The sequence below is a fragment of the Neomonachus schauinslandi genome, chromosome 6, assembly GCF_002201575.2.
Source record: "Neomonachus schauinslandi chromosome 6, ASM220157v2, whole genome shotgun sequence".
NCBI lineage: Eukaryota > Metazoa > Chordata > Mammalia > Carnivora > Phocidae > Neomonachus > Neomonachus schauinslandi.
This window is the reverse complement of record NC_058408.1, coordinates 67,692,320-67,706,153: the sequence shown is the minus strand read 5'-3', so window position 1 is coordinate 67,706,153 and position 13,834 is coordinate 67,692,320. Positions and strand designations below refer to the sequence as shown.

At 46.1% G+C, this 13,834-nt stretch overlaps 1 protein-coding gene across 1 annotated transcript in view; it reads right to left on the bottom strand.

Moving 5' to 3' along the window:
* The window catches only part of NVL (nuclear VCP like), a 102,646-nt gene extending 92,218 nt beyond the window's left edge, over positions 1 to 10,428 (bottom strand). The window contains 4 exon segments of the mRNA XM_044915984.1: positions 3,842 to 3,941; positions 4,024 to 4,076; positions 5,984 to 6,057; positions 10,321 to 10,428. Coding sequence (XP_044771919.1) covers positions 3,842 to 3,941; positions 4,024 to 4,076; positions 5,984 to 6,057; positions 10,321 to 10,386 — 293 coding nt within the window. The 5' untranslated portion in view covers positions 10,387 to 10,428.
* Positions 10,429 to 13,834: the final 3,406 nt, after the last annotated feature.

Below are 13,834 nucleotides of genomic sequence, written 5' to 3'. Positions count from 1 at the left end.
TAGCAGGAGGGAAAGAATGAAGGGGGGGAAATCGGAGGGGTAGACGAACCATGAGAGACAATGGACTCTGAAAAACAAACTGAGGATTCTAGAGGGGAGGGGGGTGGGAGGATGGGTTAGCCTGGTGATGGGTATTGAGGAGGGCACGTTCTGCATGGAACACTGGGTGTTATGCACAAACAATGAATCATGGAACACTACATCTAAAACTAATGATGTAATGTATGGGGATTAACATAACAATAAAAAAATCTTTAGGAGCACCTGGGTGACTCAGATGGTTAAGAGTCTGCCTTCGGCTCAGGTCATGATCCCAGGGTGCTGGGATCGAGTCCCACATCGGGCTCCCTGCTCCTTGGGAGCCTGCTTCTCCCTCTGCTTCTCTCTCTCTCTCTGATGAATAAATAAATAAAATCTTTAAAAAAAAAAAATTTTTTTTTTAAATCTTTCTCTGGGGGCCCCTGGGTGGCTCAGTTGGTTAAGCGACTGCCTTCGGCTCAGGTTGTGATCTACGGGTCCTGGGATCAAGCCCCACATCAAGCTCCCTGCTCGGCAGGAAGTCTACTTCTCTCTTTCCCACTCCCCCTGCTTGTGTTCCCTCTCTCGCTGTCTCTCTCTCTGTCAAATAAATAAATAAAATCTTTAAAAAATCTTTCTCTGATAATCTAAAAAAAATAAATAAGAGGAGGTGCTATTTTATACAAAGGAATCTGACAACTAATATGGAAAATTCAAATACCTCTCAAAGAAAAGACAAAACCCATAAGCAAGCAACTAACCGAGGAAACATGAAACAGTCAAATATTTAACCTCACTAGTTATCAAAAAACTACAAATAAAAACATATCAAGGGGCGCCTGGGTGGCTCAGCTGGTTAAGTGACTGCCTTGGGCTCAGGTCATGATCCTGGAGTCCCAGGACCGAGTCCCGCCATCGGGCTCCCTGCTCAGCAGGTAGTCTGTTTCTCCTTCTGACCCTCCTCCCTCTCATGCTCTATCATTCTCTCTCTCTCTCAATAACTAAATAAAAATCTTTTTTAAAAAAATCAATTTTGGGGGCGCCTGGGTGGCTCAGTTGGTTAAGCGACTGCCTTCGGCTCAGGTCATGATCCTGGAGTCCCGGGATCGAGTCCTGCATCGGGCTCTCTGCTCGGCAGGGAGTCTGCTTCTCCCTCTGACCCTCCCCCCTCTCATGCTCTCTGTCTCCCATTCTCTCTCTCAGATAAATAAATAATCTTTGGAAAAAAAAAAAATCAATTTTTGCCCATGAAACTGGCAAAGATTAAAGAATAGTACTACTAGGACCTCAAGGGTGCAGAGAAATGAACTCTTTATACAAAGCTGCTGGGAGTATGAAACCAGGCAACTTTGGAGGACAACTCAAAATGTACCAGAAATCTCAAAAATAGTATCTTTAACCCCAGAAACACCACTTCAAGAATTTAACATTAAAAAAACAAAGAAATGGGGCGCCTGGGTGGCTCAGTCGTTAAGCGTCTGCCTTCGGCTCAGGTCGCGATCCCAGGGTCCTGGGATCGAGCCCCGCATCAGGCTCCCTGCTCCGCGGGAGGCCTGCTTCTCCCTCTCCCACTCCCCTTACTTGTGTTCCCTCTCTCGCTACCTCTCTCTCTCTGTCAAATAAATAAATAAAATCTTTTTAAAAAATTAAAAAATAAAATAAAAAATAAAAAAACAAAGAAATGTATAAAAACATACATGTGTGCTGAACGATTATTTACTGCACATATGATAGTGCAAAACTGGAAACAACCAAATGTCCACGAATACAAAACTAGTTAAGAAAATGATGGTAGGGGCACCTGGGTGGCTCAGTCATTAAGCATCTGCCTTCGGCTCAGGTCATGATCCCAAGGTCCTGGGATCGAGCCCCACATCGGGCTCCCTGCTCGGTGGGAGGCCTGCTTCTCCCTCTCCTACTCTCCCTGCTTGTGTTCCCTCTCTCGCTGTCTCTCTCTCTCTGTCAAAATAAGTAAATAAAATCTTTAAAAAAAGAAGAAAAAAAAAAAAAAGAAAATGATGGTAAATCCAAATGAGAAGGCAGCAAAGTGAAAAGGAGCTACCAACACAGATCCTGCAGACATTAAAAGGAAAATGAGAGGATATCTTGAAAGCTTTATGCCAACAAATTCCACACCTTAGCTGAAATGGACATGTTCCTTTAGAAGTACAATTTACCAACACCGATAAAAGAAGAAAAAGAAAATAGGAAGAGCCCTAGATCTAGCAAAATTGTTATCCAAATCCTCTCCAAAAAGAAGCCTCTAGGCGAAGATGAATTCTAGGTGAATTCTAACAAACTATTTAAGAAAGGTAACAGTAACATTACACTAACTTTTCCATCAAATAGAGACAAAAAACAATTTGCGAACTAATTATTATGAAGCCAGTATAACCCTAATACCAAAACCTGAAGAAGATCCTGCAAAAAAGAAAAAAATTCAGATCAATATGAATAGACATAACCATGTACAAAAAAAGATCAGCAAACAAGATTTTACAGTATCTAAGAAGGATAAGATAATACATCAGGACCAAGTAGGGTGTATCCCAGGATGCAAGACTGGCTTAACACTCAAAAAATCAACGTATTTCACCAAATTAATAGAACAAAGGGAAAAAACCATAACGAAATCTTTCATTAAGTGCGTAAGAAGCATTTGACGAATGTAATACCCATTCATGAAAAAAACCCTCAATATTATTTCTTAAACGACAAAATTAGCTGATGATACTTTTTTACATATCTGGCATTGTATCAGGTCAAAGAAAAACAAAGATAACAAGACGGGTCTTTTGCAGATACATACATGTAACAATCTCAACACCATATGACAAGCATCATAACAAACATCTGTAACCAGGGGTTAAGGAAACATGCAGAAAGGCATCTAAGAAAACCCAACAGGGGCCCCTGGGTGGCTCAGTCGTCAAGCGTCTGCCTTCGGCTCAGGTCATGATCCCAGGGTCCTGAGATCGAGCCCCACATCAGGATCCCTGCTCAGCAGGAAGCCTGCTTCTCCCTCTCCCACTCCCCCTGCTTGTGTTCCCTCTCTCACTATGTCTCTCTCTGTCAAATAAATAAATAAAATCTTTAAAGAAAAGAAAAAAAAGAAAGCCCAACAAAGGCACTGACGTAGCCTCTTGAAAGCTGGGTGGGAGTTCATGGCAGGGAAATGAACATTCCAGCTACAGAGAGCCACTCATACAAAAGCACAAAAATGTGTCTTTAGGCAACTGTGAGCATTCAGTAGGCCTGAAGCAAAGATCTGGAGACGTTAGGTAAGTATTACACGCGGCCTGATGGTGATGAAGAGCCACTGAAAATTTTACAAATAGAAATGTAATGTGGGGCGCCTGGGTGGCTCAGTCGTTAAGCGTCTGCCTTCGGCTCAGGTCATGGTCCCAGGGTCCTGGGATCGAGTCCCACATCGGGCTCCCTGCTCGGCGGGAAGCCTGCTTCTCGCTCTCCCACTCTCCCTGCTGTGTTCCTGCTCTCGCTATCTCTCTCTCTGTCGAATAAATAAATAAAATCTTTGAAAAAAAAAAAAAAGAAATGTAATGTGATTGCGTCCATGGTTAACAAAAACACCCCCTTGGGGCGCCTGGGTGGCTCAATTGTTGGGCATCTGCCTTCGGCTTGGGTCATGATCCCAGGGTCCTGGGATCGAGTCCTGCATCGGGCTCCCTGCTCGGCGGGAAGCCTGCTTCTCCCTCTCCCACTTCCCGCTTGTGTTCCCTCTCTCGCTGTGTCTCTGTCAAATAAATATATAAAACCTTAAAAAAAAAAAAAAGAAAAACACCCCCTTTTCTGTAATCCTTACTCATTATCCTCTTCATCTTGTCTTGCTCTTTTTGCCAGATGTTCATCTTCTAATTCTGTTAGATCCTTAAGTTCTTTCTCACTAGTAATTATGTTAAATACTGAAACAAAAAGAAAAATGTTATGAGCTAAAACAACTCTTTAACTTCATGAATAATTCAGCTCTAACACTAAAAGACTCACCTTTTTCTACCTGAATCCTAAAAGCATTTCTTTTTCTTCGACCATAGTCTACACTGAAAAACATAACAAGAATCTCAGTACAGTGGTCTCCACCAACATTTTACCATTAAACTCAATCTAAATTGATCACATTAATTTGCACGAGTACATAAGTATGTCACTGTATTCACCCTGCCCATAAACTTCTTTTTTCTTTTTCTTTTTTTTTTTTTAAAGATTTTATTTATTTATTCATAAGAGACAGAGAGAGAGAAAGGGAGAGGGAGAAGCAGGCTCCCCGCTGAGCAGGGAGCCCAATGCGGGACTCGATCCCAGGCCCCTGGGATCATGACCCAAGCCGAAGGCAGACGCCCAACCATGAGCCACCCAGGTGCCCCATAAACTTATTTTCAAGCAACTTCTGAGTTTACATTTTCAGTACTGTAAATGTTTTTTTTTTTTTTAAATTTTTATTTATTTTTTTTTTAAAGATTTTATTTATTTATTTGACACAGAGAGCCAGCGAGAGCAGGAACACAAGCAGGGGGAATGGGAGAGGGAGAAGCAGGCTTCCCGCCGAGCAGGGAGCCCAATGTGGGGACTCGATCCCAGGACCCTGTGATCATGACCTGAGCCAAAGGCAGACGCTTAACGACTGAGCCACCCAGGCGCCCCTGTAAATGTTTTTTTAAAATATTTTATTTATTTATTTGAGAAAGAAAGGGAGGAGAGAGAGAGAGAGAGCATGAGCACGGGGAGGGGCAAAGGAAGAAGGAGAAGCAGACTCCCTGCAGAGCAGGGAGCCTGATGCGGAGCTCGATCCTAGGACCCTGAGATCATGACCTGAGCGGAAGGCAGATGCTTAACGACTGAGCCACCCAGGGACCCCGTAAATTTTTCTTGATTAGAGATGGGGTTACAGCATCAGAAACACCGGCAGCTTGTACTGGAAGAGACAGGAAGGATGAAGTGAAGGAATGCTGCCAGAGTTCTGGGATTCTACAGGATGGGCCATCAGCTGTGGACAGGCATGACCCTTCAAGGAAAGGGATGAGTGAGGTGGGAGGGCTGCTGCCACCACCCTGGGCGCAGGGGGCCCAGGTCCAGGGAGTGGCACTGTCTCCTCGGATCCAAAGGGCAGGGTGGCCATCCTAGGGGGCCCACAGGACAGAGCACTGAAGCAAAGTAATCCAATACAACTGGTGTTTCTCTAAGAGTAAGAGGGGTGCCTGGATGGCTCAGTTGGTGGAGCACGCGACTCTTATTTCAGGGCTGTGAATTTGAGCCCCACACTGGGTGTAGATTACTTAAAAATAAAATCTTAAAAAAACATGAATAAGAGATTAGGATACAGACGCACGGAGGAAAGACCCCGTGAGGACACAGGGAGAAGACAGCCACCGGCAAGCCAAGGAGAGGCCTCAGGAGAACCCAACCCTGCCAGTGCCTTGATCGATCGCTGACTTCCTGCCCCCACAACTGGGAAGCCTTAAACTTTTGTTGTTTAAGCTCCCCCGCCTCTGGTACTTTTTTATGGCAGTCCTAGCGAACTAGTATACGATGAAAAAACAGAGACTCTGAAATACACAAAGTGATGATAATTCATGGAGTGAGGTATCAGGAAAGGTGGTGTTAGAGACACAAGAGAAAAACTAAATCTGTAGGGGGAAGCCTGGAGACATTTCGAGGTAGCCAGAAAGCTCAGGGAGATCATGCCTGATGGTTTTAAATTCTTTAATGAGACAGGAAAAAAGGCCATACTCCTGACCAGACTGTAAGGTACTGAAAGGGAAGCAGCCATTCCCCTTAGTAACAAGGACAGTGCCTTGCATATAACAGGTAATTGATAAGTCTTCAGTAAACTGAATTCTAAACTTATGGACTGATGAATGAATGTCAGCAGCAATTAATATCAATTGGAAATTTGGGCAGGATGGAGACTAAAAATAAAGGCAAGAATCTAGAGATTACATCTCTTTACCTGTACATTCTTTGTAAATCAGATGCTAAGACTCCAATGTCCACGTATTTGCCACATTTGTTGCTGGTGAGGTACTAAAACAGAAAACATGACAAACATTCAACACTCAGTGACATGATTTTAATCAGAGATTGAGCTATTCAAACATGCTATGGTTTAACATAAACATTAAGTATATCAGAAACATAAAAAAAATCACTACATAATTATCAAGCCTGGAATCAGAGAACTTAATTAACATTATTAATCACTATGACAGCACAGTAACAATAATGAGAGTAACTATAGGTTAGTAAGTGAGAGCTTATTATATCCTAAATTCCCAAATACCCCAGAACAAAGCACTAAGCTCACAAGGGCATCAAGGGCTATTTACATCTGAGGGAGCATTATAATATTTGCCACCTGTCCATCACTGCAGGAACTTCTAGCCTGAGACAATTCATGGTTTCCATATTAAATCCCTCTTGATGATGTCAGATCTTTGCAAAATTGGGTTTTCAGCAGTTGCTGTTAAGTAAATCCCTTGAAAAATTTAATATGGAACAGGAAATGAGAGTGTCAGGGTTAATCTGACCCAACGGGCACACAAACCCCATTCGTATGTGTGATTATTTAAGAATGAAACCAACTATATTAATTTTCCTTCAATTTTTATATATCATTTTCCCAAAAAGCTACTAAGTTATTTGGATTAAATAATCAGGAAGCAGCTTGAACCTAACTACTTAATAACCAGACCCAGTAGGTACTCCTTGGCCTGGAGGCACCATGAAACACTCCCGAGAAACTGAGGGCTCTGTGCACCTGCTGCAGGGTCTCTGACACGTTCTTCTAGCAGCACACAGTCCCACGAGGGATGTCGGTTTCCCCCACCTATCAAAGAGACTTTAAAAGGCTACTTACTTACTTGACAGCACGTAAATTATAGGGCCAGATTTCAAACTCAGAATGTCTACCAACTTCCATGTTTCAAGGCTTGCTGGTCATCCAGTCAAGGCATGCCTGACTTCAGACAGCAATTTCTTCTCAAGAGTCCCTAACACAGGATAATGGTCTCAGCATAAATGCCCCCAGTGCCAAGAGACCAGGTATCCAAAGCAGACTGTTCTAGCGAAATCTTCCCCTTCTCTGGATTCCTAGAGCATGCTGTCATTTACTACAGTTAATTCTGAATTAGACATATTTGTGTACATCTCATATCTGCTACAAGTGGAACAGTTCCTTGATGGCAGCAGAAATACAACCACTTTAATCTGCTACATTTGGGGGTGGTCTGTTATGCAGCAATAAATAACTGATATGCTAGTTAAAAGGAGCTAATGTACTACTTGTGGGAAAAGCCCTAAAATATACCAATAAGTGAAAAAAACAAGCAATAGAATAGATGCAGATGAGGCTTCTTGTGTGTATATATATATATATATATCTAACTGCATACATGCATACAAAATTTTAAGGTAAAATAGAAACTCGGCGTGGTTACCCCTACAGAAATGAAGATGAAGGAATTCTTTCTTTTCTTTTATGCCCTTCTGTCCGTTCCATTATCGTTTTCATAATTAGCCAAAGCAAACGCAATAGAGAAAAACGGATAATGTCAAATGGTGAAGAGCTGCAAAGGGCCCCTGGATTCAGCCCTTAGGAATCACTACTGAGGCACCTGTTGAGTGAAGTAAAGGAGCCAGTGGTGGGACTATCCAGAGCCAGCTGTGGGCTGGGGAGCGAAGGTCCTGTGCTTGGCCTGCCTGAGGTCAGTGTGGTGAAAGCAAGCGGGACAGCAGAAGGAAACAGGAGGGGCGCCTGGGTGGCTCAGTCGGTTAAGGGTCTGCCTTCAGCTCAGGTCATGATCTCAGGGTCCTGGGATCGAGTCCCTGCATCAGGCTCCCTGCTCAGTGGGGAGGCTGCTTCTGTCTCTCCTTCTGCCCCTTGCCCTGCTTATTCTCTCTCTCTCACTTTCAAAAAAATAAAATGTTAAAAAAAAAAAAAAAAAAAGGAAGGAAACAGGACGAAAAAGTAGACAGGGTCCAGACTATGTCGGACTCTTTACGATGGGTTTTTCTCTAGATACTCTGGGACTCCACCGAAGGGGTTTTCTGAGCAGGCCCCTGCCAAGCTCCCTTTAAAAGAACCTCCCTGGCTGCCCTGGGAAGAACAGACCTTAGGTACAACTAGAAGCAAAGAGATCAAAGTGGTTTGGGCTATGATGGTTGGAGGCACAGTCAGAAAGGAGTGGCTGGATTTGGAGTATATTTTGACGGTAAAGCCAGATAAATTGCTGATTAATTGGTTACAGAAAGCGAAACAAAGGAGTAGTAATGGTTGTTAAGGTTTTTGACTCTGACAACTGGATGGATGGTACTGTCATTGAACCAAACAAAGAACACCGAGAAAGGACAGGTTTGGAGGAGAGTATCAAAATATTCAGTATGGACATGTTGTGGGAGATACCCATCAGATACCCAAGAGGAAATGTCAAGTAGGCACCTGGATATTCAAGATGAAATCCACACTGGGGGCGCCTGGGTGGCTCAGTTGGTTAAGTGACTGCCTTCGGCTCAGGTCATGGTCCTGGAGTCCCTGGATCGAGCCCCGCATCGGGCTCCCTGCTCGGCAGGGAGTCTGCTTCTCCCTCTGACCCTAACCCCTCTCATGTGCTCTCTCTCATTCTCTCTCTCTCAAATAAATAAATAAAATCTTTAAAAAAAAAAAAGAAATCCACACTGGACACATGAGTCTTGGAATATATAGACAGTATTTAACGTGAATATATAGGGACACCTGAGTGGTTCAGATGGTTAAGTGTCTGCTCAGTTGGTTAAGCATCTGCCTTTGGCTCAGGTCATGATCCCAGGGTCCTGCTCAGTGGAGACTCTGCTTGTCCCTCTCCCTCTGCCCCCCCCAACTCATGCTCTCTTTCTCAAAGTCTTAAAAAAATAAAAATAAAAATAAAGTGAATATATATTTTCTTTTTTTTTTAAGATTTTATTTATTCATTTGAGAGAGAGAGAATGAGAGACAGCACATGAGAGGGGGCACGGTCAGAGGGCGAAGCAGACTCCCCGCGGAGCAGGGAGCCCGATGCAGGACTCGGTCCAGGGACTCCAGGATCATGACCTGAGCCGAAGGCAGCCGCCCAACCAACTGAGCCACCCAGGCGCCCCTAAGTGAATATATACTTTCACTGAATTTATGTTTATATAGTCACAAATATATATTGAATTTTATATTTATAGTAACTTTAGTGACTGTATAGATAGCATTTAGCGTTTAAAGGCTTTACACTGGGGGCGCCTGGGTGGCTCAGTCGGTTAAGCGACTGCCTTCGGCTCGGGTCATGATCCCAGGGTTCTGGGATCGAGCCCCGCATCGGGCTCCCTGCTCGGCGGGAAGCCTGCTTCTCCCTCTCCCATTCCCCCTGCTTGTGTTCCCTCTCTCGCTGTGTCTCTGTCAAATAAATAAAATCTTTAAAAAAATAAATAAATAAAAAATTAAAAATAAAGGCTTTACACTGGACGAGATCACCTAGGAAGCAGGTAAGAGGAGTATGAGGATCAAGGGACAGCACAGGAATTCAAGGCACTTCCAACACTTCCTTAGGGTTTGGCAGGGAGAGACCCATCCGAAAAGGAGACTACAGCACTGGCAAAGTAAAAGAAAAAGAGAAAATACAGCTCCCAGAGTGCAGCGAAGAGAAATCTCTTCCTCCTCCTAAGACTGCTTGCAGACTGCCACTGCAAGACATCTACCACACACTGCTTTCTACAGATGGGTATAAAAATGAAAAACCCTCGGGCGCCTGGGTGGCTCAGTTGGTTAAGCGACTGCCTTCGGCTCAGGTCATGATCCTGGAGTCCCGGGATCGAGTCCCGCATCGGGCTCCCTGCTCGGCAGGGGGTCTGCTTCTCCGTCTGACCCTCTTCCCTCTCGTGCTGTCTCTCATTCTCTCTCTCAAATAAATAAATAAAATCTTAAAAAAAAAAAAGAAAGAAAAACCCTCGGGCAAAAAGCCTATTACGAGGTCAGATCCACGCCAAGCTCACGCCCCTCTCCCGGCTCCTCCGGAGCCGCACCCGCCTGGGCGCCGGCTCTTCTCAGGCCGCACCCGCCCCCCTCCCGGCTCCTTCGGGGCCGCAACCGCACCCCTCCCGGCTCCTCCGGGGCCGCACCGCCCCTGTCCCATCTCCTCAGGCGCTGCACCTGCCTGGACCCCGGCTCCGGGCAGCCCCGCCACGGCAGAAGGGCGGCCCGCGCACCGCCCAGAACCCGGGCCGCGGCGGGCGGCTGGTTCACGCTGGCCTGGGAGCCGCCGAGAAAGGGCCGCGTACAATACCCACCTGCACGACTCGCTGCTTCAGCCTGTTGTCCACGAAGCCCGCGGGTCTGGGCTTCATCCCGCGCATCAAGTCGGCCGCAGCCTCGCCGCTGGCTCCACGGGGGCTGGGGTCCTCGCAGGGCTGCCCGCGGCGATCGCCGGGCCGGCCGCCCCGCCTGCGCCCGCCCGCCCGCGGTCCGCGCGGTGCCCCGGCTCTGTCCCACCGCGAGTGAGGAGAACGCCCCCGAGAACAACGACACGTGCCAGGACCAGGGACTTCCTGGGAGTCTTACTTTGCAGGCTTGTCCAGTGGGCCCTGGATGACAAGGACCCCTTTTGAACACGCTCAACTTTATTGTTCCTCGCTGTGCGGACACGCGTGCGCGCGCCGGCTGACTGCGAGGACCTTCCCGGGGGCGCCGCTCCGCCTGGGTTCCTGGGTCGGGTTCCACCCACACCCTGCTCCATGCAACACTAGTCTCGTCCGAATCTTAACGAACACCCAACCTAGAGACGCCTGGGACGATAAAGTCGGGGAAAAACTCGGCGCCACCCAGCTCGGCAGGGAGGCCCCAGCTGGGCGCCGGGCTCGGCCGGCCGGTGCGCGCAGGTGACCCCGGCGTCTGCCGCGTTGGGAAAGCTGGTCATCTTGCGCGATTTTCCGCCGCTCGTTTGTCGAGCACGTCCAGGGCAGGATTACAGCTAGACCTAGAAGCTGCCCAGGATTTTGGTAAACGTCCGTACTTGCAAGTGAGGTTTTATTATGCAGTTGAGAAGACACAAAGGGACAGTTAACGTTAACACACACCCAGAGTTGCCGGCTTCCGTTTCTGTGTACGTTCTTGGTTCCTCGCGTTTTCAAAATTCCCATTTGAGGTTTTATTTGGCTTATGACAACGGTGTTTATTAAGGTTGTGGGGGGGCGGAGAAGGTGGATTTAGAAGCTGTGAGATGTTAGCACATAACCGTCTTACTCAGGATGATGAGGGAGCAGAAGGCTGGCTGAGCACAAAGCGCAGCGGACACCCTGCAAACTCCTCCTCCCTCCCCCCCCCCCAGGGTGGGACAAGTGTGATATTCCTCCAGGAAACTCCCAACTGTCTTCTTGTTAATGCCTTGCCAGAGGAAAAAACAACCTTAACTTGACAATGGCAAGGCCTCAGGTATCATGTGAGTCTTTAACATATGAAAATCCTTTTGAAACCTCCCTTTTTCTTACTTACCTCCCCCAACTCCCAAGTATATAATCGGCCACCTCTTACAACCCTGGGGCAGCAGCTCTTTCTGCCCACGGGTCCTGTCCCCGTGCTTTAATAAAATCACCTTTTTAGGGGCACCTGGGTGGCTCAGCCGGTTAAGCAGCTGCCTTCAGCCCAGGTCATGATCCCAGGGTCCTGAAATCAAGCCCCACATCCAGCTCCCTGCTCAGCAGAGAGCCTGCTTCTCCCTCTCCCTCTGCCTGCCGCTCTGCCTACTTATGCTCTGTATCTCTGTCAAATAAATAAAATCTTAAAAAAAAAAAAATCACCTTTTTACACCCAAGAAGTCTCAAGAATTCGTTCTTGGCCGTTGGCTCTGGACCTCACCTCGCCAAAGCTCACCTATATTCCAAAACCACATCAGGGATACCACAGGCTTGTTTTTCCCTCAGAGTTCAGATCACATCACTGCCCTTTTCAATGGTTCTTATCCGTACACTGAATATAGATTCTCACTGTGATATTCAAAACTTGGGTTAACTTGGCTCCAGCTTCCTCTCCTACTTCTTCACTGCATGTATTGGGTCAGTCCTGAAGGGCTGCTATGTCGCAGACACTGGTTCCGCCGGGAAGAAACAAGATTCCTGCTTCCAGGAAGCGTCCAGCTCTACCGGAAGGTAGTACTGAAACATAGCACTTGGCTTTCACTGACATTTTCTCTTGTCTACAATGCCCTTCCTGGCCAGTCTGTGGCTTCTCTCCTGTTTGGCCTTTCCCGATATTTCCCTTTGTTAAAATCTCCACCCATTGAATGAATATTCAACACAGATTTATTGAGTGCATACCTGTTTCAGACCCTGCCCTGTCCTGAGTCTTGTGGGGAAGAGCAAAAGAATTACAATTGTACCTTTTTATACCATCTTTTTTTAATTTAAGTATTTATGTACTTGATTATATTAAACTTTAGCAAAGATTTCCTACAGTAATTAGCACAAATAGAGTCAATGCCTAATAACTGCTTAAATGTAATTTAATTGTGAGCATGCCAAATGTACCGCATGGAATAAAAAGGGGCTGACAGGCCCAGCAGCATCACAATATATATGAAACAGCATACTTAGTCTGTAATTTGTCACGAAACACTATCTACATTTAGGGTTGGCTTCATGGGTGTGTGACCTGTGCCTTCACAAAGGCCTTAGTGCTTAGAAGATCCCCACACTTGGTTTAAGGGTCTGCTGTTGCCACCTTGACATTCTTTTTCTTTCTTTTTTTTTTCCCAAGTTTAGGCTAACGGGGATCATCAGTGTCTTTGCCCTGAGATCATCAAAGCCATGTGTCCACTCTAAGAATCTCTGGTGACAAGTGACAGCGCGTTGAGAGGGCCAGAAAGGGGGCCTCACTTATGAACCCCAAGGAGAAGAAAGTATACAGCACCCATACAAACCAGTCCTTGCTTCTCCCTATGGTTTATCTGTATTATGGGTTACAAATGTATTTTTTTTAAACATATTTTGCTTGGGGCGCCTGGGTGGTTCAGTTGGTTGGGCAACTGCCTTCGGCTCAGGTCATGATCCTGGAGTTCCAGATCAAGTCCCGTGTCGTGTCAGGCTCCCTGCTCAGTGAGGAGCCGCCTTCTCCCTCTGACCCTCCCCCTCTCGTGCTCTCTCTCTCAAATTAATAAACAAAATCTTTTTAAAAAAATTTAAAAAATAGGGCGCCTGGGTGGCTCAGATGGTTAAGCGTCTGCCTTCGGCTCAGGTCATGATCCCAGGGTCCTGGGATCGAGTCCCACATCGGGCTCCCAGCTCAGCGGGGAGCCTGCTTCTCCCTCTGACCCTCTCCCCTCTCATGCTGTTTCTCTCTCGCTCGCTCTCTAAAAAATAAATAAAATCTTTAAAAAAAAAAAAATTTTTTTTAAATAAATATTTTGCTTAATGTAATAGTATGCACAAGTGTTTCACCATGAAAAGCACTGAACAGGGGCATCTGGGTGGCTCAGTCATTAAGCGTCTGCCTTCAGCTCAGGTCATAATCCCGGGGTCCTGGGATGGAGCCCCGCATCGGGCTCCCTGCTCGGTGGGAAGCCTGCTTCTCCCTCTTCCACTCCCCCTGCTTGTGTTCCCTCTCTCACTGTGTCTCTCTCTGTCAAATAAATAAATAAAATCTTAAAAAAAAAAAAAGGAAAGCACTGAACATTTTAAATGTGTGGTATGAAGTGCACCCTCTTCGTTAGTTATTTTTATTGACCATATTCTTGCCAACTCTAATTTTATTAAGAAATTTAACCCCCTGGGGCGCCTGGGTGGCTCAGTCGTTAAGCCTCTGCCTTCGGCT